This window comes from Schistocerca americana, chromosome 7, assembly GCF_021461395.2.
Source record: "Schistocerca americana isolate TAMUIC-IGC-003095 chromosome 7, iqSchAmer2.1, whole genome shotgun sequence".
Classification (NCBI taxonomy): Eukaryota; Metazoa; Arthropoda; class Insecta; order Orthoptera; family Acrididae; genus Schistocerca; species Schistocerca americana.
In genome coordinates this window covers 313032425-313058173 of record NC_060125.1, presented here as the reverse complement: position 1 = coordinate 313058173, position 25749 = coordinate 313032425, and the positions used below count along the sequence as shown (strand labels likewise).

The following is a 25749-nucleotide window of genomic DNA, read 5'->3' as shown; positions in this document are numbered from 1 at the left end:
TTCTACAATTTCATTTACGTGACTTAAAAAAATCGTAATCATCTAGACAATTGAAACCCGGTAAATTTGTCTTATAACTATTTGTTTAATTCCTTGATATTTGTCTACTAGAACCTTATGAAAATAATTCTCATTATCATTATTATAAACATTTTCCTCAGATCTATTGATAAGATTGATTGTTGTTTATTAAGATTAGAATAATTTTTAAAGATTTCAATTTACAGATTTTATGAAGATCATTTAATATTCTTTCCCGAAATTGTTATCATTATTATTAATTAACCTAGTGACCAGCAAAGCTGAACACCTGAAGATGTTGGACAGTTGCTCCAAGGAAATATTGTGGAATTTGCACAACATGATCCAGCGGCAAACAAGTGAAGTTTATTTACAAGAATAAAATTTATTATATTTTTAAATTTTAAATGAGAATTTCGTTTTGTGGGTATAGATAAGTTTTTAGTTGGGGGCTACTGCAAAATTAGAATCTTGGTTTATATCCTGGAATTTTTAATCCAGTATGCTCTTTGGTCCAGATCAGCATAGATATACTATTCATGGTGCATCACAGTTGCCTCAGTGCTGGTTTTGCATAGTGCCATTTTGCCATGCATGGTATACTTTAACCATGGCAGAACACACATAGTTTACAAACCTAACCATTTCAGCATTGCTTACACTCTTGGTCTGAAAGCCAATGATGATGCTGTCTTCAACATCGGATAAATTACTCTCTTTTTGCATTATGACAATGACTGCACTGTTTCTCATGTCCCCCCCCCCCCCCCCCCCTCCCAACTTGCTTTATATACCCTCCTCTGCTAAAGTTTCCACCTGTCATTTGTGAGTAGTTATCGCACATTGACATTGAACATAGGCAGTGGTCACATAAATGTCACTGGTCCGTGTATAAGGCAACCAGAATGGCTTACCTGTGCCATCCTGACCCCATGGCATCATTAAATTGTACAGCAGTACAATTTAGCTACCTAAAATTGCCATTTTGTTGCATATGCGCATAATTAGTCAATACTTGATACAAAACAATAAAAGACACAATGAAATGAATGAGGGTGTTTAGAGACTATGCCTAGAACGTACCCTACCTGCATCGATAGCATATTTTAAGGTAAGGTTTTTTATCATGTAACTCAGATCAGTGTTACTATACCTGATGTTTATTTAAACTTTATTAATGTGTTGTACTGTCAAAACCCTGAATAAATATCTTTTGCTGTGTAGACCACTGCGAGACATGCAGGGAGAGAGTCAATGAGGTTCAGGAAGGTACAATCAGAAATGTCAGGAATCTGGAGCCATGCCAACTTTAGTGCCATGACCAGCTGCACTAGGTTTCTTGATTAAGCACCACATGGTGCACACAGCCCAATCAGATGGTTCCACAGATTCTCAATCGGAGACATCAGTAGCCACAACAATATGGAAAACTCATCCTCATACTCTTCAAACCAAGCATGTGTGAGAAGTTGCACTGTTCTGTAAGCAAATGCCACAGTGTTGTGGGAAAACAATCTTCATGTACAAAGTATTTTATATTCTGGATATCTGCATTTGTTGAAAGGCGTGGTGTTTCTGTAAATTCTGCTGACAGATGGTTTAATTGTTGTTTTATTACTACACAACCGGTTTTGCAGCCTAAAGCTGCATCATCTGGTGCAACTATGTTAAAAAGTCATAGGTGAACTCATCGCTCCATCTTAGTCACTTGTGTGAGCCGCTTCTAAACTTCCCAACACCTTTTTGCCCTGATGTCCCACTGATGCCGGCAAATTTAAAACAAGGGTCAACAACTAAGTGATCCACCCACCAACAATTTTTATGACGTTAATAGATCACATCTTCATCACCTTTCGTTAGCCAATCTAATGCAGATAACATCCACTGGATAATGTATCTTGATTTAGAGTGATGGGCACACCTATGATCTCCTAACAATGTTATACCTCGACGAAACTTCTTCGCAGATTAAAACTATGTGCTGGACCAAGAGTTGAAGCCAGGCCCTTTGCCTTTTGCAGACAATGCTCTACCAACAGAGCTACCCAAGCAGGACTCACAACCTGTCCTCAAAGCTTTATTTCCACCAGTACCTCGTCTCCTACCCTTCTAACTCCACAGAAGTTCTCCAGCAAAACTTGCAAGACTAGCCCTCGTAGAAGAATGTATTTGTGGAGACATGGCTTAATGTTACCCCTGATAATGTGGCTTTAGGCAGTAAAACCGGTAGTATATCAATAAGACAACAATTTTACGAGCTGGCGATGGAATTCTTCTTAAAACTGCATTTAAGGGCAGATACAGACCCGGAGGATAGAGGCATACTTGTGCTGATCCACTGTGTCTCACAGGATGACAAGATCACCCAGGGAAGGCCACAAAAACATTTCCCATGCCTTAATGCTCACTCCTCCAGCCTGGACCATTCTAACGATAGCTGCATGTTTGCCATCATATGTTTCATGCCATTAATGCCAACAGCTATCTGTTACAGCTGTTGTACTGGCGTGCAAATTCCAGCCTTTGTCACTGACGAACAGTAGTCAGCATGGGTGCATGAGCCAGTTGCCTCCTGTGCAGAGCCACAGGTAGCAACGTTCGCTGAATGGTCATTGAGGAGATGCTGCTGATAGCCCCTTGGTTCATCTGAGAGGTGAGTTGCACAATAGTAGAACATCTATTCAACTGTGCGCATCTCTGCAGCTGTCATTCAGTCCCGTCATCTATGGCCCATGGTGCATCACAGTTGCCTTAGCGCCAGTTTTGTACAGCACCATTTTGCCATGCACGGTATACTTTAACCACAGCATCACACAACCAGTTTACGACTTAGCCATTTCAGAAATGCTTTTACCCATAGCCTGAGAGATACAATCATGCCGTTCTGGACATCAGATAAATAACTCTGTTCTCGCATTATAGCAAATGCACTGTTCCCTATACCGCATCGACACGCTTTATATACCCTCCACTGCTAGAGCTGCAAACTGCTGTCACTGAGTAGTTATTGCCCTTTGATGTATAACACAGGTGGTTGCCACTTTAATGTGACTGTATCATGTAGTATTATTTCATTCACAACTACTCTCAATTGGTACAGTGTATCAATATACATAAATTGATATGTATGTGTTAACTGTACATCTACCGTAATTTAAATGATTGCCAGGAGTGACAGTATAAAAGGGCTGATGTTTGATAGGCCTGGGTTAGTTGCTTATAAGTGGTCACATGCATCACTTTGTTTCAATATCTGGTCTCTAATTATGGATGGCTGTACTCCGCACTGCTATGATGATTGAATGTTTTTCATGAAGCACCACTTAGGACTGAGAGGCAATCAAATGACACATAGTCTGATTGCAGTCCTGTACAGCTGCATGACTCCACTAGTGAATGTCGCGCTGTAGTCAATACTAAGGTACATAATGCAGAGAATCTTATTGTTTGTGAATCATGCTTCATCAGTGTTAATAATCAGTGAGATGACTACTGATTGTTATTTACCACATTCCTATATTCATTTACATATTACAGAACTTTTGCATGAACTTGCATGGTACGACAAGTGCCCACAGCTGCTGGACAGTAATTTGCCAAGTCTATGGACTTCTGCTTGAGACAAAATAAGGAGGCCAAATAATAATTTTATCAGGTGTGTAAACTCGCAAATGGCATCGAATATTGGATACATCTGGTTTTCTAAGGTATCCTTTACAATGCCTAGAAAGGCTGTGAGCAAGAGCTTACAGCATATTCTTAACAATGTAGTTATGTGAGAGCCCAATTATGTTTACCTAAAGATTTTTCACTTAAAGAACTAGCAAAGTAGCAATGGAGTTTCATTTGTTTGCACTGGGTTGTTGGGTGACCTCCATCAGGCCCAGGGCACATGTCACACGGTATAAGGTGCTTGTGGAGCCTCTCTTCACAAAAATCTCTACATATTATTAATTTTGCTACTAAGTTTTTATGCTCACATTCCCTTTGTACTGGACTACTTACAAGAAGAAGTCCCGAATGGTGGGATTGACATTTTGAAACCATCTCTACTGTGATAAGGGTTAATATCCCAGCTATCACACCCTTAGTCACTTACTCTGGCAGCTCTTCATTTGCGAGTTAAGGACAAAAAAAAAGAGGCATGGGTTCAAAGCTCATCAGGTACTTTAATTTTTTCATTCAGTTAATTGGTTTAAATGTAATTTTATATTTCCATCCTTTCACACATCATTTTAATCATCACATCAGCTTCTTCATTTGTTCTCATTTTTCTTCGTATCATTCGCTTTCCACTGGAAATCACTGTCCACGTGATTTTAATTAATTTCATGTATTAATTTTGATTTAATTTCTTTTGTTTTTTCATCCTATTTTTTCATCCATGTCATTGCAGTCATTATTTCTATTCCTCATTTTTCTAGAATGTTACTCATAATATAATCCCTTCTTTCATTTAAATCTTCATCTCCGGTATTTTGTCCACAGTGCAACAGAAATTCACATTCAGTTTTAAATGTTTGTATGATAACAACCAAAAAAAAAAATTAAAAAAAAAAGAGTACTTCCTGTAATGAAAAATACATTTTAGACAATAGAGCATGATCAATATAAACAGATCATTTCATAATCTTTTTATATATACGCAACAGACTGGAATTTTCAAATATTTAAGTATTACAATAGATAAATATAATTATATTCACATTCACAAATATTCCAAGTGGAAAATGGACGATATAGAGAAAAAAATTAGAACAAACGAAAAAAATTCATACGATGATTAAAATGTGAAAAAGGAATACTAAACCAAACTCTACCCAAACAGGCTATGAAGGCCCTCAGAAGTAAAAAATTACGTTTGAACCTACTAATTGAAGAAAAATAGTAATTGAAGTCATTTTGACTAAGATTTCAAATTAAAAAAATTTAAGGTACTTGATGAGATTCGAACCCACAACCTTCAGCATGTGAAGGTATTACTGCTGTCATTACATCACACAACCAGTCTACATAAAGCTTCTCTATTAATGCTATTAAGCGTCACATGAAATTCCAATTATTTTTTTTCTTTTGATTACTTGCAAATGAGGGCCTACAAGGGTGAATGGCTGTTGGTAAGATATCTGGGATCTTAACCTACATCACCATACAGATAGTATCAAAATGTCAGTTCCACTGCTGGGGATCTAGCTCCTTGTTAGAATGTCTTCACATTCAAGCAGATAATGACAGCTGGTATATGCAGATATACGAGGGTATGTTGGAAAGTAAAGATACACCGTACGCCAGAGGAACAGAAGAGTTTTGGCGGGCAAGTTGACAACACTGGTGTTAACCTTGAACCGTCAGCTTTCTCCTCGCGGTCATTCGGCAGTTGAACATTGCTTCTGGTTGGAGTAGGTCATATTTAAAATGGCTGCGCCGATTCAGAATATCGCCAAATGCGAAGTGCGCTCCGTCATATGTTTTATTCATGCAAAAGGTCAGCGACCATCAGATATTCACAAAGAAATTGTTTCTGTTTATGGGAACATTATGAATTGACAAAATGTAATGAAATGGTGTTGTCATTTCTCTGAAGGTAGAACCGATGTTCATGACGAACAAAGAACAGGTCGGCCATCTGTGATCTTTGATGCCCTTCTTCGGAGAACGGAGGAAATAATTCATGCGAATAGACGTCTCACATTGAAAGAATTGCATCAGATTATACCGGACGAATCAATGACAACTCTTTATGACGTTGTGACTGTCAAGTTAGGGTACAGGAAATTGTGTGCACGCTGGGTTCCAAAACTGTTAACGGAAGAACACAAAAAGAAATGGATGTCTTTGCACGCGACTTCCTCACGCGCTATGCTGAAGCAGGTGATGAGTTCCTTGATCACATTGTGACAGGTGACGAGATGTGGGTTTATCACCATACATCTGAATCCAAGTAACAATCAATGCAATGGCACCATTCAAATTCACCAAAAGCCAAGAAATGCAAAACGTCGATTTCAGCGAAGAAAATCATGGCTTCTGTTTTTTGGGACAGACAAGGCATTCTTCTGTTGGAATTTATGCTTCCTGGAACGACAATTAATGCTGCTGCATATTGCCAGACTTTTAAACATCTTCGAAGGGCAATTCAAAGCAAACGAAGGAGAATACTGACAAGTGGAGTCCACTTGCTTCATGACAATGCTTGGCCTCACACAGCGCTCGTAACCAAAGCACTACTCAAACAATTCAAAATGGGACGTATTGGACCATCCACCATACAGACCAGACCTTGCGCCCACCGACTTCCATGTCTTCCGTTACCTGAAGTCACATCTTGATGGAAAATCATTCCACAATGATGAAGAGATCAAAGATGAAGTTGAAATGTGGTTCCGACAACAGGCGGGTACCTTCTATGACTGTGGGATACAAAAGCTTGTGTACCGACTTTACAAATGTTTGGATAACGGGGGTGATTATGGACTGCGAGCCATTGTATCTTTACTTTTCGAAATGCCCTCGTACATCTGTGTGCAAAGACCTTCAGTAAACATTGTAAGCCCAAGGGTAAGTCTGATCTTAATTGGGCTAATACATTCAGCAGTGTAAGCTAGTTATCATGCTCACTGTTCAGAGTAAAAAGGATACTTAGGTACAGTGAAACGAAATACTCTACAAGAATAGATTAGTGAAGCAACATCTTTACATAGACCTAAAGAAAAGTGGGTCTACGGAAGGCAGCTAGCTTCTTCAGGGCCTTTCACTGAAATAACTCCATGTATATGATGGCCACCCCATGTGAAAGAGCTTAGTTCATAGTTGCTCCATCAATTTGTTAACAATAATTTCTGTCAAATAAAAGATGCAATGAAATAAGCACAAATTCAAAGAATTTTCTATCAATGTCAGTTTGGTATTTTCTATAGTGTGGGTTTGTAATGAGTTGATTTTTATTGGATAACCAACAGCAGTTTATACAATTTAAAAATCAAGGTACAACTCACTGAATAATAGAGGAGTTGAATTACCGGCAGACAAATACACCTGATAAAACTTCACTAGCTTATGGAAGAATCATTTTTCAAGTCCCCCACACACCTGTCCAGCTACACTAATTTGGATAAATACACTGTAAATGAACATCAGATTTGCTGCTTGACTAGGGTGAATTGTAACATTTGGTGGAGTGGGTGGGCAGAAAAAGGAATTAGGGAGTAGGAGGGAAGATTGGGAAAGGGCGGCCGATGATTGCTACAGAACTATGGGAGGAAGTCAGTGGTTGCACAGGCTAGGAATGTGGCAAGGAGAGGCATTTGGGTCATGGGACAGGACTACAAGATGGCTCCAGCGCCGATGAGTTTGTGCAGGGCATGATTATGTATATATAGTAGTGGAGGAAGTGACAGAACCAGTGCTTGATTTGTGATAGCATGCACTGATACACTGCACCAGTATCTCTGACTACAAAAAATTAGAAATGCATATTTTGGATTGCAATACAATACAACTTTTACTGGGGCTGAAGTGATGTAAAACAAACTTTTTTTTCAAAATGCTCAGAAAAGTGTCAGAATAGTGTTTTAAGAAGTCTAAATTTCAAAAACTCCGCTCGAAGGTCACAGTACTGGAAGCTCCTTTTTTACAAATCAAGCACTGGGCAGGACACAGGAGGGGAAGACTGCCAGGAAGATGGTGTGGGTGCAGGATGACAGAATTTTGTGTCCTGGGGCTGAGTGAAGGTGAGTTTAGGGCATGTGACTATCAAAATTGAGGCCAGGAGGATTACAGGAACAAAGGATGATTCTATTTTAACACCATAACCTGTTATCTACAATTTAAATGCAGTCCATATTCACTTTTATATGGATTATTACTATTAACAGCATTTTCCCCTGTATATCACCAAATAATGGTACAATATGCATTATTATATCATCACAATACTACTTTCCATCACCATAACTACAAGTGAGTGCTGAAAAATAACAACTCCAAATTTTTTCACACGAAAACTCTTTAAGCTTTTTAATTAAAGCTGCAACATTAACCTGTTCATAATATAGGTACTTCCACGCATCCCCATAAGAAATCTGGTATATACAAATAAGTATGTGATACCTGTCCAAAATATTACATCGTCAGACAGGCAGAAGCTTCAAGATAAGATTCAAGGAGCATCTCAATGCAATTCAACTAAACAACTCAAGCATGTTCACCATTGCTACTCATACTGCTAATGAGAAACATTCTGTACAAGGCACTGAAAACAACCTACAGATCCTTCACTATGCAGACATGGGCAATATTCCACACATCCCTGAAGATATACGGTAGACATATTTAAAAATAAAAACATATCACTCACAATACACTCAATGAAAGAACTAATGATCAATGCTCTCCTGTAAAATTTCCATGATTTATTCGCTGATAGGACACAAAAATAAATTCCGCAAGTTTCTATAACTGACGCATTTATAATAAATTATATACAGGGTGTGCCCATTTATCCTGACCACCTTAAATAACTGTTTTTCCAGATGCAAATTACAAAATGTTTCAAGCAAATGTTCTTTAGCCTTCAGGGGGACACCAATCAGCATGACTGCCTTTGTTGTAGCTTTGTTTTTTACAAAGATATGAACAGCGGTATGACTTTTTTAAATGGCACCCTGTATTTTTTATTTGGTAATTCATTTCCTCTTCTAAATACCTATTCAAAAATGTATCACAGTGTACCATTCACTGAAACACATTATTAATTACATAACACAACACTGACTTTGAGCCCAGGATCACAAACTTGTCCACTTGCTAGAGTTGTCAGAAAACAAATGAAAACCAAGTAAAAACATAACACAAAACTGACTTTGACTCTCCTGTACCGCAGCCCAGGAGTAGAACATTCATAGGTGCTCAAAGTGGTGATCGTGGACACTGATACATTGGTGCACTTGTTGAATGAAAGAATTATTTACTGCTTCCAGTGTTGTCTGCTGATGAGAATTACAATCAAGCACAATACGTTCCTGCATGTCCTCTGGAGTTGTTGGAATATCAGGACAGACAACATCTTTAATGCATCCCCAAAGAAAAAAGTCCAGAGGATTAAAATCAGGAGGCCTAGCAGGCCAAGTAACTGTTCCTCTTCAACCAATCCATCTGGCACGATACCCTTGGTTCAGAATACGACTTGCAAACAAGGCATTACGTACTGGACATCCATCATGTTGATACCACATAAGCATTCTGGTTCTTAGCGGCACTTCATCCAGAAGAAGCGTAAGAATCTGTCTGAGGAAGTTGGCATATGCTGTGCCAATTAGACTACCATTGATGAAATAAGGGCCAATAATTGTAATACAAGCATCCCACACAAGACGTTAACTTTCCATTGACGCTGATGTTCCAGGTGTCTAAGCCATCTTGGGTTGTCACTAGACCAGTAATGCATGTTCCTTGTATTTACCTGTCCTTTGTTTGAGAAGGAACATTCATCGGTAAACAGAACATTGGAGAAGAAGTTCACATTGGTGCGGATTTGCTGCTGTGCCCACTGACAGAACTGTACACAATTTTGGAAATCATTCCCATTCAATTCTTGATGTAGGTGTACATGGTAAGGTAGGAACCGGTGACATGTAAGAATAAAATGTACACTGACTTTAGGAATGCCAATCTCTTGTTCAAGCCATCGTGTGCTCACATGTGGATTCAAAGCAACGGAAATGAAAACAGTAACTTCAGCAGCTTCGTCTGTGTGAGCGCTAGGATTGCATTGTAGTGGGTTGAAACTTCCTGCTTTGCAACAAGACCAGAAAACATCCGTCGGAAAGGTGGGTTCTTGTCAGGATATCGCTCACTGTACAGTTCCGCTGCCTGCGTAGCATTTTGTCTACCTTCAGCAACAACAACAATAAAAGAAACCTTAATCAATGCAGTTTGTATGAAGGACAGCCTTTTCTGTACGCCTACTCTACATAACAGCATTTAAAAGGACTAAACTACTGTACAAAATGTACCCGTACATAAGAAAACAGTATTGCAATTACTGTCCTGCTAACTTACATCCCCCATAGATGAGTAGCATTTCTACCTACTCTTCATTGATATACGTTCTACTCACACAACTCTTCAACTGACGATGGTTGACGGAATGATAGGTGTGCATTCTACGTATGTTTACATTTGTCCACTGTCAACGTCAGCACGTGGATGTGTTCCATTACCCTGAGTACCTGCACTAAGCGCTGGGAGCATCAATGTCAATGTTGCGTTATGTAATTAATGCTGTTGCGTTTCAGTGAATGGTACACTGCTACACATTTTTGAATAGGTCAAGCATGTATCAGTAAAATGAGTGATTTCTTCAAAAACAGCCTCTAAAATATAAGCACCTAAAAAAACGTTGATATACACACATAATTACCAAAGACCAAAATCACTTTATGCTCTCTGAAAGTTTTTTGCATATTTGAACTGTTACATATGAAACATTACATTATTTTTTTGCTTCAAGGTATTCTTTAACATTGTATGGACAAGTTTTAATCAAGTGACATTTTAGTTTATTTTTGAAAGCAGTGTTTTCTATCATCTTCATGCAGGGTGGAGAAAAACTGTGTCATGAAATTTTAACCTTGGATAGCTGATGCCAGTAGGAACAAAAATTACTAGCGTTGTGTACATCGACGACGCACAGTTTTTAAACTACTGAAACTTGGTGCAACGTGCTCCGATTGGTCACGGGACTGCCCAGTTGCCGGATGCTCTGGACAATGCATGACCACGAATGCTCTGCCTGCCAGAGATCACGATGCAGCCAAAGTGACCTGCACATTTGGTGGTAGTGAGCCAGCCTTCCACTCTAGGGGCAAATCCGCTGGGGTCCCAACACATCCATTGTAGTTTCATGACAAGATGTACCGGGAACAAACCCATCAACAGCTGTTAGTTCGCATACAGAAAGTCTTTTACAAATTTTGTAAGCCCTGAAATGGGCCTCTTTTGTAGCTGGGTCATTGTTTACTTAAAGCAGGTGCTCGAACTGGCGACGATCTCAAGCGACACAAGCTTGGTAATGTCGAACCACGTCTTGTCAAACTCTTTCAAAGATTCCTGGCATTGCCCTGATGTGACTGGCGGCATGTTGAATGCGATCAATTCATTCCTCTTCGTTTCTAGATGGTTTGGACCTGGGTGGGTGAACTAGAACCATGAAGAACCTCACAGACAGGAAAAAGCCTGGTGGCATGTGGCGTTAGACCTGGTGATCACAGGGTTCATGTCCTACAAGCACCTCTGTCAATTACCCGGCCGTCAAAAGAGTTCATTTAAATATCCGTGAACAGCATGACTGTTATGTGCGGGCACGCCATCATGCTGCAACCACGTGCGTAGTCGTGTGTTGATAGGGAACATCTTCCATCAGGCCGGATAGAATTTCTTGCAAAAAGTGAAGGTAATTTGCTCCAGTAAGTCGAGGAGGTAGATGGACCGGCCCAATCAGATGGTCACCCAGAATGCCTACCCAAATGTTGAGCAAAAATCATTCCTGGTGTTGAGGATTTCCCCTTGCCCAGTAATGAATGTTTCAAGTGTTGTAAAGGCCATCACACCAAAAGGTGCTGTCGTCGGTAAACAACACAATGGCGGGGAAGTTGGGATCTCATGCAACACGTCACAGAAACCACCAGCAAAACCCTAGCATGTGTTCATAGTCCGTCACAGGATTTAGGTCTTGGACAGGGTGGAAACTAAATGAATGCTGGCCATCACAACTTAAAACCTCCCAGACTAACTGGTGAGTGACCCACATGTCGTGTCCAACCACTTGAGTACTTGTCGTAGGTACTTCCTCCAAGTGCTCGAGAACAGTCTCTTCAAATGCAGCATCCCATCATGTTCGAGGTCTTCCAGTATCACCACGATATCCTGCTAACGAGCCTGTTTCGTCAAGTCCTAGTCCATAAACAAAAACCATATCCTATTGTTCTTCAAACGAATACTGTGCCACTGTGCTTACTGTATGACTAAATCACAGGTGACTTTTGTGTGTGTGTGTGTGTGTGTGTGTGTGTGTGTGTGTGTGTGTTCCAAAGCAAAGCTCACGAGTGAATGCCTCTGACATGAGGTGGAGACAAACAGCAAGACCTTTTTGACACGTGTGCGTATCAGGTTGGGGCAATGACAGGGTGAGGGATATTTGTATGCGTGAACGACAACCTGTCAAGAGACAAATGGGAACAGGGCGATCCTAAGGCCAATGGGAGCGTATAGCGCCAAGTTCTGAATGTAAAAATAGTGCGTTGTCAACCTACACAACATTAGTAATTTTGGTTCCTACTGGCATCAGCTATCCAGGGTTGAAATTTTGTGACACAAGTTTTCTCCACCCTGTACAGTCTGGCAAACTGTTGTATAGAAGGCATCCTGCTTTTGTCTGTTGATTTGAGCCAATTTCCTTCAACATGATGATTATTTTTATTTCTTGTGTTATAGTTATGGAGATCTCTATTTAACAATGCAGCATGGTTACTTTTTACATAAATAATTGTTTCATATATGTATTATAGTGATGCTACTGTTAATATATTTAGATCCCTGAATTTACTTCTGCAGGACTCTCTAGGAAATAATTTTGCTATTTGTCTTATAGCCTTCTTTTGTAGCTTTAGTACTCTTTGTATGTGCACATTTTCAGGATTTCCCCAGACCAGGATACCATACGAAATTTGTGAATGAACTAGCCCATAGTACATTGTTAGCAGTAATCATGTGTTTTCTGTCCTTGACATTTTCATCATTAGAAATATACTTGAACTCAGTTTATGACTAATATTATTTACATCCTTCTCCCATATACAGTACCTATCCACTGTCACACCTAGAAATTTACATGTTTCTGTCTCTTTTAGATCAAAGTCTCCTGGCTTGACAGAAATACTGTTCAACTTAGGTGTTTTGTTTTCAAGTATTTGCATATATGCAGTTTTGTTTACCTTTATAAACAGATTATTTCCTCTGAAATAATTGTTTCCATTTTCGGTATTTATAGATGCCTCCTTTTGTAAGTAGTCTGTTGAAGCGGTACTTATAACAAATGAAGTGCACTACTTATAATGAATGAAATGCCATCTGCATACATGACAGCATTTCCTCCTACTATTTTGGGACATGCCATTTACATATCAAATAAAAAGTAATGGGCCCAGTGCTGATCCTCAAGGCATTCCTTATTTAACAAATTCAGAATTTTTGTAGACATTTGTAAAAGTATTGTTCATGTTTTGCTCTATTCTACACACTGTTCTCTATTTTCCATGAATGATTTTATGATATTGGCTGCTTTCCTCCTTGTACCATAAAACGTAAGCTTTTCTAATAATATTTTAAGGCAGACACAGTCAAAATCTTTTGAAAGCTCAATAAAACATACCACAAACTCCCTTTTGTTCATCTAAGGCCTTAGTTACACATGCTACAAATTCAGCTATTGCTGTATTGTTGGATCTACCCTTCCTAAACCCATGCAGTGCATCATTGAAAGTATGGCATTTTTCCATAAAATTCTGTCTTTAAAGATACATTATATTACTGAGATAAGACAGGTGCGGTAGCAATTTGTCGGTGATTTCCTGGATCTTCCTTGCTGCCACCTTTGGCAACAGGGATCACTTAACTCTTTTTTAAACATGTTGGAAATATTCCTTCTTCCATGGCTGAGTTTATGAGAAATGTCAGAGGCTTTACCATCCACTGCAGGCAGCCTTTAATTAGACTAGTAGATGTACCACATAGTGTCTCAGAATTTTTTGTTCTTAACTGACTTACCTTTACTAATTCAGGTCCATTTGCTGGGAGAAGAAACAAACTTTTTGTTTAATGTAAACAATGAATAACTTTGTTTCATAATGTCTTTGTAAGCCATCAGTACATGTTAAACATGTAGAGTGTATGTGAAATCAGAAATCATAAGAACAGATACCATCTTCATACATATATAGTAAAGGCTTACCGGCCATTTGACCATTTTCTTCTGAGTGGATGCACAGTGCCCAAACTCTTATGGGAATCGGCAGTAAAGCTGCGAGTAATGAGTATGATGGGCAGGGGCACTATGAAATTAGTGCGGGACTATAAGCTGCGATGTGGGTTTCACGGGAGGCGTGCCAGAGACAAATCCCTGCAGACGCACTATCCTTTGTGTCCTTGGTGGCTCAGATGGACAGAGTGTCTGCCATGTAAGCAGGAGATCCCGGGTTCGAGTCCTGGTCAGGACACACATTTTCAACTGTCCCCGTTGACTTATATCAACACCTGTATGCAGCTAGGGGTATTATTTCATTGCAATGAAATCACATTGTTCATAGAAAAAGAGCTAATGATGAACCATTTTTTTCTTTATGATTTCATGGAAATGTTTATAACACTGGAACAAGTTTCCAGGGTACTACTGTGTGGTGCATGGAAAATATCGAAAACTCAATCCTTCAAAATTATCATGTCATGTTTACTGTAAGTACTACTGCTAAACAGTCAATCTGCAATTTCCAAATTTCATTTATCTTCATTTACTTTATGAATATTCATCAGTCAATATATTTCCCTGGTAAATAAAACAACTAACGCCTGATTTGTAGTTCATCCCGTACTGCAGCCACCTGATGATGAACGAAAGTTCAAAACCAGTAATGGCATAGAAAAATGAAATGTGTTAAATAAAACTCTTCAAATTAGTGACTGGTAGCTAATTATGTAATACAAATTATTAGGGAATATACTGCGTAACACTGAAAAAAAGAGGTGTGATCATCGAAAAACATAAAAGAGTGCCAAAATATATGTTTGGATGTAATAAAGCAAAAAAATTGTCATAAAATAGTGCTCCACTAATTTTTAATTTATTTCCAGAATAAATTTTCCTTCTGCAGTGGAATATGTGCAGATGTGAAACTTTCTGGCAGATTAAAGCTGTGTGCTGGACCAGGTCTTGAGCCTGGTACTGGTGGAAGGAAAGCTGTGAGAGTAGGTGATGATTCATGACTGGAAAGCTCAGCCAGTACAGCACCCGCATGAGAAGAGGCAGAAGTCCCAGGTTAGAGTCACAGGCCAGCACACAGTTTTAATATGCTAGGAAGTTTTATTAATTTACTGTTCTGCAAGCAAGGATGATTGTAGCACAATACCTTGTTCCAGTACCATCTAAATCAGAAAATCCGCACTGTGTACCAAAAAGTTCAGCACTCTTTGGCAATCTGGCAGACTTTGATTTCTTGAGATCATAATTTTGAGATGGTGCCCACGAGCCAGGATGCTGTTGCTGGGTGTTTCTGTAAGAAAGCAGGATACTATAAAACTAAGCATTAAGTGTTCATAGTATTTTCAAACTACTACACTAATAATTTGCTACTTGATATTCTCCTACAAGTGACAGAAAAGAACGTAAATATTCTGGTGTCAGGTCGCAAAAGAGTAGTAAAATATAGTTTTCCACAAACAGCAGAACTCCACAAACACTAGTTAGTGTCACTTCACTGTAACCACTTTTCATATTTGTCTAAACTTATAGTATAAAAAACAGTCACCAGAAATCACCAGTATGCTATGTTATGGAATAGAAATGGCTGATTCAGAATACAATGACAACCACCTAACAAGTATATACACACATACTGATGGTACCAGCATCGCCAACAACTTCCACCATACTGCAGCAAATTTATTTATTTATAATTCTTATTTCGTAAATCAACATACAAAGGAAAATTCACTGAAAGTATCAAATGCTGTCACATGACAGATTAAATTTTGTAGTCTGATGCAAAAGCTAACAAGAAGTTGCTTCTGGATAAAAGCAATAAAATTAGAATATCTTCTCAACCCAAAATAAATATATTCTTCTTCTTCTCATGGGGCTCCTACAACTGTCGCCACAACTCGCATCTCTGTTGTCAAATACCTCAATCATGCCATTCTTCCTTCTCCTCTACTGTCCTTGTTCTCCCCATAATTTCTTGGATACCCCATCCCCATAATTTTTTGGATACCCCCTAGCCAGCCTTTCTGTGGTTATCCTCCTCTTTTTCTTGCAGGAGGTTGCCGTGAAAGCTCTCTATGGCCACCTGTCTTCTTCCATTCTTTTGACAAGCACTAACTGTCCAAGTTGTCTTTCTTCTATTCTACCCATAACACTAAAATGGGTCTGCATCCATTCTCGTATTTCCTCATTTCTTACTCTTAAGTCTCTTTTTGTTTCTTTGTGTGAGTTCCCAACACGCATTCCCAAAGCTTGTGATTGGTTTCACAGCACATTTCTGTAATCGCATTTTAACTTTAAAACTCGTTTTTGAGGACAAAGTACAGGATTTAATTTTTGGACAGCAACCGTTACCTGCTTCATCCACTGTCAGCTATCTCTCTTATGTCTTCCATCACTTGATAGGATAATAGCCAAATACTTAAATTCTTTAGACACTTTAGTATGTCCGCCAATGTCCAAGTCACTTCCCTCCTCTGCGCAACACAGGTACTCTGCCTCCTCAAAATTAATTTTGAAACTCAAATTTTTTCACCCATTTTCATTTGTGCAGCCATCTTCAGTATCTATTTTGTGGTTATTTTCCCTATCTGCTCACCATCCTGGTTCCCTCCATCTCCCAGCGTATTTCCCTGCACTCTATTGTTTCTTCTGCTAGCAGGCCTTGAAAAGGCTTCTCCCCTCTATCAGACTTATTTCCATATGTTATTATGTTAACATTGTGCAAATTATCTAACTATTTAGATTAGGGGCTTGCAAATCCCTCAATGCAGTTTGATGGGTATACGGTAACTGTCATATTAATTGACCTACAACCATCAACAAGCTTGACACTGCACAACATTCATCATTTCCACTGCACTTTTAGAGCACACAGACAGCCCCAACTGTTCAACAACTATCACAGTACTCTTAGTGGATAACTATATGAATAGCAAACAGAACATTAAGCAACCATCATAAAAAGTGGTTATTTCTTATAATTGTTTAAGATGTTTATTTATCAGCCATTTAAGCTCAAACACAGAACAGCAGAACATCATTAATAGCAAATAATTGCGAATTTATAGTTCAGGAAGTCACATAAATTGATAACAGATTCATTTCATTCCTCAGTTTATGCGATCAAAATCCAACTTTTCATGTAGGAGCCTATACAGGAGCTAAATTGGGAATTTTTGACCAGTTAGCAGTACTGGCAGAAAAATGCATCTGTAATCCATCACATTCTGAGCCCTCATTTGAAAAATGTAAGGAATAAAATGAGCATGTAATAATCATCAGTTAGTTGCTTAACTCTACTTGCATGAATGAGAATTATCCTAGATACTTCATGGTTTCAAGAAATATCTGTGTCTCAATGTGAGATCAACTTCTGCACATAGTGAGCTATTCACAACACCAGTTGAGCAGACGAATCACAAAGCAGTACACGGCCCAATGTGCCATCATAAAAGGTAGTACAGTGCTCACTAACTGACCTCACTAGTAGCTGAGACACATCACATAATGTAGGTTACTCATGTAACTGTAAAAGATGATACAATTTTGATACACAGATAATTCGTTCTATGACACGCATTTCAATGGGTAATGTACACGTGGCTGACACTAGCCACCATGAAAGTGCACTAACAGTGTCAGCTGCTTTTGCATTGCATGCTGAAGTTGGTAACTCTGCACAGTGAGTGACAGGAAGTGAACATGACAAATAATGAGTTGGATGATTAGACAAGATGGTGATACCAATGGGAAAATAGCGCTCAATAAATGTCGCCATGAGTGGAGTGTACAAAATGACGTGGCAGTATAGTGCAATGTATTGTGCACAAGGTCATATAAAACAGAGTATTCAGTAAAAAGGAAACTGTACTCTTTGGTTCCCATTTACCCAACAACTTCGGAAATCAGAACATTTCGAAAATACCTCACAAAGTTTTCAAAACGATCATTCAGCTACAATACAGATCAGTCCATGACCACTGCCAGTTTTCTTCCAGTCAAATTCGTTGGCATCACCAGCTCACAACCAAACTGTAACATTGGAACATGAAACATTGTTCCAAGAAATCCTGTCATATTCCAAGAAACGCACAAGAAATACATACGAAAACCAGTAAACAACTTTATAATCCATAACAGCCACATCAATCTCACACTATCCATGTCGAAAACAAAAGTCATCAATTTGTATTTTCTACTGAAGCACATCTACATCTACATCTAAACTCGGAAACCCCCATGAAATGGATGGCAGATGGTACGTCCCCTTGTACCAGCTGTTAGTGCCTCTTCCTATTCCATTCACATATGGAGCACGGAAATGATTGTTTGAATGCCTCTGTGCATGAAGTAATTATTCTAATCTTATACTCACAATCCCTATGAGAACAATATATTAATAGACTTTTTTAGGATAGTTTACGTCTGTCTTGAAAAGTCTTCCAAGTCAGTTCCTTCAGTACCTCTGACACATTCCCACAGGTCAAACAAACTTGTGACCATTTGTGCTGCCTTTCTCTGAATATGTTCAATATACCCTATTAGTCCTATTTGGTACAGGTCCCACTCACTTGGGTTGCACGAATGATTTGTAAGCAATCTCCTTTGTAGACTGATTGCACGTCCCCAGTATTCTGACAATAAACAGAAGTCTACCATATGTATACTTAAACCACTGGTTACGCATGGCTAGGTAAAACCATAAGCAGCTAAGCTGGAAATGTGGTTTTGCCTTTCACAGTAATTTTCTGGGCAACTGATTTTTAAGAAAGAATTATGTCTATTCTATGATCTTCAACTCATGGTCAAGTCACTCTGTCCTCTTAACAACTCCACACACAGATACTATCCTCCATAATTTGTTCAAATATGTGTTTGAACCTATCCTCCCAAGACTCTACAACATCTGATAAGCAGATCCTTGGGAAACCTGGGGCTATCCTCTTGTCAGCAAGTGAAATAAATCACATTAAAATGTGGCGTACAGATAGGGTTACATTGCGATTTCTGCTTTCAGGTGGGCCCTTTTTTTCTACGATGATACTTATCTATTCTAAGTCTAATGCTGATCAATTCATCCACCTTTATGTTTCGGATGTGTATGTCATGGTTGAATGATACAGCTCTATTGGTTACAGCTTGTTGCCTGTAACTTGTGACCATTCTTCTTCCACTGACTCATGGATTCACTTCTTGTCAATGAGATGAGAATAAGATGGAAATTAAGATCATCCGGCAAAGAGCTACCCCAAAGGTGTCCTTAGCTGATGTATCAGCATCAGCAATATCATTCCTGTATGATCTGGCAGCCACTTGAAAGACATTTCCTTTGCTTGGTCTTTTGAGGTTCAGGAGAGTGCCACAGATTTTCAGAGCTATCCTCTGTAATAGGCACAGTTAGAGCATTGGGATGGCCAAAGCTCATGAGAACGTTCTGATCCACCCAATGCCTTTTTGACAGTGTTAACCCCGCTGTTATCTTCGGGTCAGTATGAACCTCATGAACCATGGACCTTGCCGTTGGTGGGGAAGCTTGCGTGCCTCAGCGATACAGATGGTCGTACCGTAGGTGCAACCACAATGGAGGGGTGTCTGTTGACAGGCCAGAAAAATGTGTGGTTCCTGAAGAGGGGCATCAGCCTTTTCAGTAGTTGCAGGGGCAACAGTCTGGATGATTGACTGATCTGGCCTTGCAACACTAACCAAAACGGCCTTGCTGTGCTGGTACTGCAAACGGCTGAAAGCAAGGGGAAACTACAGCCGTAATTTTTCCCGAGGGCATGCAGCTTTACTGTATGGTTAAATGATGACGGCGTCCTCTTGGGTAAAATATTCCAGAGGTAAAATAGTCCCCTATTCGGATCTCCGGGCGGGGACTACTCAAGAGGACGTCGTTATCAGGAGAAAGAAAACTGGCGTTCTACGGATCAGAGCGTGGAATGTCAGATCCCTTAATCGGGCAGGTAGGTTAGAAAATTTAAAAAGGGAAATGGATAGGTTGAAGTTAGATATAGTGGGAATTAGTGAAGTTCGGTGGCGGGAGGAACCAGACTTTTGGTCAGGTGAAACAGGGTTATAAATACAAAATCAAACAGGGGTAATGCAGGAGTAGGTTTAATAATGAATAAAAAAATAGGAGTGCGGGTAAGATACTACCAACAGCATAGTGAACGCATTATTGTGGCCAAGATAGACACGAAGCCCATGCCTACTAAAGTAGTACAAGTTTATATGCCAACTAGTTCTGCAGATGATGAAGAAATTGATGAAATGTATGATGAGATAAAAGAAATTATTCAGGTACTGAAGGGAGACGAAAATTTAATAGTCATGGGTGACTGGAATTCGAGAGTAGGAAAAGGGAGAGAAGGAAACATAGTGGGTGAATATGGATTGGGGGAGAGAAATGAAAGAGGAAGCCGTCTGGTAGAATTTTGCACAGAGCATAAGTTAATCATAGCCAACACTTGGTTCAAGAATCATAAAAGAAGGCTGTATATGTGGAAGAATCCTGGAGATACTAGAAGGTACCAGATAGATTATACAATGGTAAGACAGAGATTTAGGAACCAGGTTTTAAATTTTAAGACATTTCCAGGGGCAGATGTGGACTCTGACCACAATCTACTGGTTATGAACTGTAGATTAAAACTGAAGAAACCGGAAAAAGGTGGGAATTTAAGCAGATGGGACCTGGATAAACTGACTAAACCAGAGGTTGTACAGAGTTTCAGGGAGAGGATAAGGGAACAATCGACAGGAACGGGGGAAAGAAATACAGTAGAAGAAGAATGGGTAGCTCTGAGGGATGAAGTAGTGAAGGCAGCAGAGGATCAAGTAGGTAAAAAGACGAGGGCTAGTAGAAATCCTTGGGTAACAGAAGAAATATTGAATTTAATTGATGAAAGGAGAAAATATAAAAATGCAGTAAATGAAGCAGGCAAAAGGGAATACAAACATCTCAAAAATGAGATCGACAGGAAGTGCAAAATGGCTAAGCAGGGACGGCTAGAGGACAAATGTAAGGATGTAGAGGCTTATCTCACTAGGGGTAAGATAGATACTGCCTACAGGAAAATTAAAGAGACCTTTGGAGAAAAGAGAGCCACTTGTATGAATATCAAGAGCTCAGATGGAAACCCAGTTCTAAGCAAAGAAGGGAAAGCAGAAAGGTGGAAGGAGTATATAGAGGGTCTATACAAGGGCGATGTACTTGAGGACAATATTATGGAAATGGAAGAGGATGTAGATGAAAATGAAATGGGAGATACGATACTGTGTGAAGAGTTTGACAGAGCACTGAAAGACCTAACTCGAAACAAGGCCCCGGGAGTAGACAACATTCCATTGGAACTACTGACGGCCTTGGCAGAGCCAGTCCTGACAAAACTCTGCCATCTGGTGAGCAAGATGTATGAGACAGGCGAAATTCCCTTAGACTTCAAGAAGAATATAATAATTCCAATCCCAAAGAAAGCAGGTGTTGACAGATGTGAAAATTACCGAACTATCAGTTTAATAAGTCACAGCTGCAAAATACTAACGCGAATTCTTTACAGACAAATGGAAAAACTGGTAGAAGCCGACCTCGGCGAAGATCAGTTTGGATTCCCCTGAAATGTTGGAACACGTGAGGCAATACTGACCCTAAGACTTATCTTAGAAAAAAGATTAAGGAAAGGCAAACCTACATTTCTAGCATTTGTAGATTTAGAGAAAGCTTTTGACAATGTTGACTGGAATACTCTCTTTCAAATTCTAAAGGTGGCAGGGGTAAAATACAGGGAGTGAAAGGCTATTTACAATTTGTACAGAAACCAGATGGTAGTTATAAGAGTCAAGGGACACGAAAGGGAAGCAGTGGTTGGGAAGGGAGTGAGACAGGGTTGTAGCCTCTCCCCGATGTTATTCAATCTGTATATTGAGCAAGCAGTAAAGGAAACAAAAGAAAAATTCGGAGTAGGTATTAAAATCCATGGAGAAGAAATAAAAACGTTGAGGTTCGCCGATGACATTGTAATTCTGTCAGAGACAGCAAAGGACTTGGAAGAGCTGTTGAACGGAATGGACAGTGTCTTGAAAGGAGGATATAAGATGAACATCAACAAAAGCAAAACGAGGATAATGGAATGCAGTCGAATTAAGTTGGGTGTAGCTGAGGGAATTAGATTAGGAAATGAGACACTTAAAGTAGTAAAGGAGTTTTGCTATTTGGGGAGCAAAATAACTGATGATGGCCGAAGTAGAGAGGATATAGAATGTAGACTGGCTACGGCAAGGTAAGCGTTTCTGAAGAAGAGGAATTTGTTAACATCGAGTATAGATTTAAGTGTCAGGAAGTCGTTTCTGAAAGTATTTGCATGGAGTGTAGCCATGTATGGAAGTGAAACATGGACGATAAATAGTTTGGACAAGAAGAGAATAGAAGCTTTCGAAATGTGGTGCTACAGAAGAATGCTGAAGATTAAATGGGTAGATCACATAACTAATGAGGAGGTATTGAATAGAATTGGGGAGAAGAGGTGTTTGTGGCACAACTTGACAAGAAGAAGGGACCGGTTGGTAGACCACGTTCTGAGGCATCAAGGGATCACAAATTTAGCATTGGAGGGCAGCGTGGAGGGTAAAAATCGTAGAGGGAGATCAAGAGATGAATACACTAAGCAGATTCAGAAGGATGTAGGTTGCAGTAAGTACTGTGAGATGAAGAAGCTTGCACAGGATAGAGTAGCATGGAGAGCTGCATCAAACCAGTCTCAGGACTGAAGATAACTACAACAACAACATGATCCAAAAAGTAATTTGTTCTTCCAAAACTTTTAATATTAAATGGTATTGCCCCAAACTTAATGACTTTGTTTTTCTAAACATTCTAAATTCCTTTAACCTCAAATAAAAGAAAAATTTACTTTTTCTCATCCTTGGTAAAACTTAAATTTGTTACACCTGTGTTCCTCGGTATGACCCATGAGGTTTAAAAATTCATAAAACATTCAAAAATCGTACTCAAGTTTTATTCAGGGTTACCACAAGTTTCCCCAAGTGAAATTCCCTGATTTCCAGACAAGCCTTAGCATTTTTTCCTGACAAATTCAAATTTTCAGTTCTTAAGGGTAAGTTAAAATGTAAGTTGACAATCTGTCTATTGCAGGTACAGTACAAGAAACAATAGTGCAAAGAAGGAAATGTCTATTTTTTTTATATATATATTATATATAAAAACAAAGATGAGGTGACTTACCGAACAAAAGCGCTGGCAGGTCGATAGACACACAAACAAACACAAACATACACACAAAATTCAAGCTTTCGCACCAAACTGTTGCCTCATCAGGAAAGAGGGAAGGAGAGGGGAAGACGAAAGGAAGTGGGTTTTAAGGGAGAGGGTAAGGAGTCATTCCAATCCCGGGAGCGGAAAGACTTACCTTAGGGGGAAAAAAGGACAGGTATACACTCGCACACACGCACATAGAGGTGGCAAAAAATAACGTAACTGATAGATTTTTCTATCAGTTACGTTATTTTTTGCCACCTCTATGTGCGTGTGTGCGAGTGTATACCTGTCCTTTTTTCCCCCTAAGGTAAGTCTTTCCGCTCCCGGGATTGGAATGACTCCTTACCCTCTCCCTTAAAACCCACTTCCTTTCGTCTTCCCCTCTCCTTCCCTCTTTCCTGATGAGGCAACAGTTTGGTGCGAAAGCTTGAATTTTGTGTGTATGTTTGTGTTTGTTTGTGTGTCTATCGACCTGCCAGCGCTTTTGTTCGGTAAGTCACCTCATCTTTGTTTTTATATATAATTTTTCCCACGTGGAATGTTTCCTTCCATTATATATATATATATATATATATATATATATATATATATATATATATTTTGCAAGCAGATGGCATTGCCTGTTCAATTCAATTCAATTCAATTCAATTTTTATTATCACATAACATGCCTTATACAATCAAAGATTGTGACATAGGTGACTTGTCAGTTTTTACACTATATATAACAATACTAAAAATAGACAATAAACTAATAATATACATGGTGTAACATCTTCAAAGAGGTATTTTAATTACAATTATAATGCATTGTTACCATTCATGAAATCTTCTACACTATAGTAACATTTATCTTTCAGATATTTTTCCAGGTCTCTTTTGGTGCCTTTTATATTTGGGTCATCCATATCTTTCCATATTTTATTTACAAATTTCATGCCCATATAGTATGGGGTTTTTTCATATGATTTTAAACGGTGGGTAGGTAACATGTAGCTCGTTTTATGTCTTGTATCATATTGATGCAAGAAGAAGTTGCCCTCAAAAAGTTGTGGGTTTCTTTTCGTGAAAGTGAGAGTTTCATAGATGTATATGCTTGGAATGCTCATTAGATCCAGTTTTACAAATAAAGGTTTGCAGTGTTGCTTTGGTTTTGCTCCCACCATTGCTCGGATGATTCTTTTTTGTACTCTAAAAGCTCTAAGTAAATTTGTTTTTTCAGACCCCCAGAAAATTATACTATACCTAATGACCGAAACAAAATATGCATTATATACAGTTTTTCTTACAGCTAAATCAGTAATACTATACAAGATATTCATAATATATACAAGGCTATTCAGTCGACCCAGTATGTTATCCACATGGCGACTCCATAACAGGTTTTTATTGACTAACACGCCAAGGAATTTGACACAGTCTGCAGTCTCTAATTTTTTGTCCATATACCTTATTTCACTTATAGACTGTGCAGATTGTTTTGTGGTAAAATGAACAATTTCTGTTTTCGTAAAATTTAATGTCAAGTTATTGTTTTTGACCCATGCCTCCACTTCCCCAAGTGTTTGTTCAATATGACGAATTAGGTCTACCTCATTTTTACAACAGACTACAGCTGTTGAGTCATCTGCATAGAGGATAGTATCAGACTGGACCTGAGACATGGCATATCATTAATATAATATAGAAAAAGCAGTGGCCCTAATATTGAGCCTTGTGGAACACCTAATTGAGTGTTTTTCCAGCCAGAGAGAAATTTCTTGCTGTTGATGTTAATAAGTACTCTTTGTTTTCTGTTTGCCAAGTATGATGACATCCAGCTAAGAGATTTGCCTTGAAAACCATAGCGTGCCAATTTTTGGAGAAGCAGGTCATGATTTACTGTGTCGAAGGCTTTGGACAGGTCACAAAAGATGCCTGACACACACATTCTATCATCAAGACATCTGCTGACTTTTGTGACTAATTCATTTATTGCATGGATTGTGCTGCGGCCTTTTCTGAAACCATATTGATTGCCTAAGATAATGCTGTTAGATGAATTGTGATTTTCAATCTGATCACATGCAGCTCTTTCAAATATTTTTGAGAAAATTGGTAACAGTGAGATTGGCCTATAGTTGCCCAATTCATCTTGTTTGCTTTTTTGTGTATGGGCCGAACTTCTGCATATTTTAATCGATCTGGGAAACATCCCTCATCAAATGATTGGTTGATTATGAAAGAGAGTGGATATGCAATACTGTGACGGACTATTTTTATTATTTCAGTGGGGACCTCATCCCACCCCGCAGATTTTGAATTTTTTAGGGACATTATGATTTTGATGACATCTGAGATGGAAACATGAGAAAACTTAAAACATGTGCAATTGCTATCTGTCATATTGGGCTTTGTATTTGGTGGTGAACAGTCACCAAATT

General features: G+C 39.0%; 1 protein-coding gene across 1 annotated transcript in view; it reads right to left on the bottom strand.

Annotated features, from left to right (window-relative positions):
* The window catches only part of LOC124622145 (katanin-interacting protein-like), a 363928-nt gene that overhangs the window by 325695 nt on the left and 12484 nt on the right, over window positions 1-25749 (bottom strand). The window contains exon 2 of the mRNA XM_047147778.1: window positions 15201-15344. Within this exon, the coding sequence (XP_047003734.1) occupies window positions 15201-15344 (144 nt within the window). The remainder of the gene's footprint in view (window positions 1-15200; window positions 15345-25749) is intronic.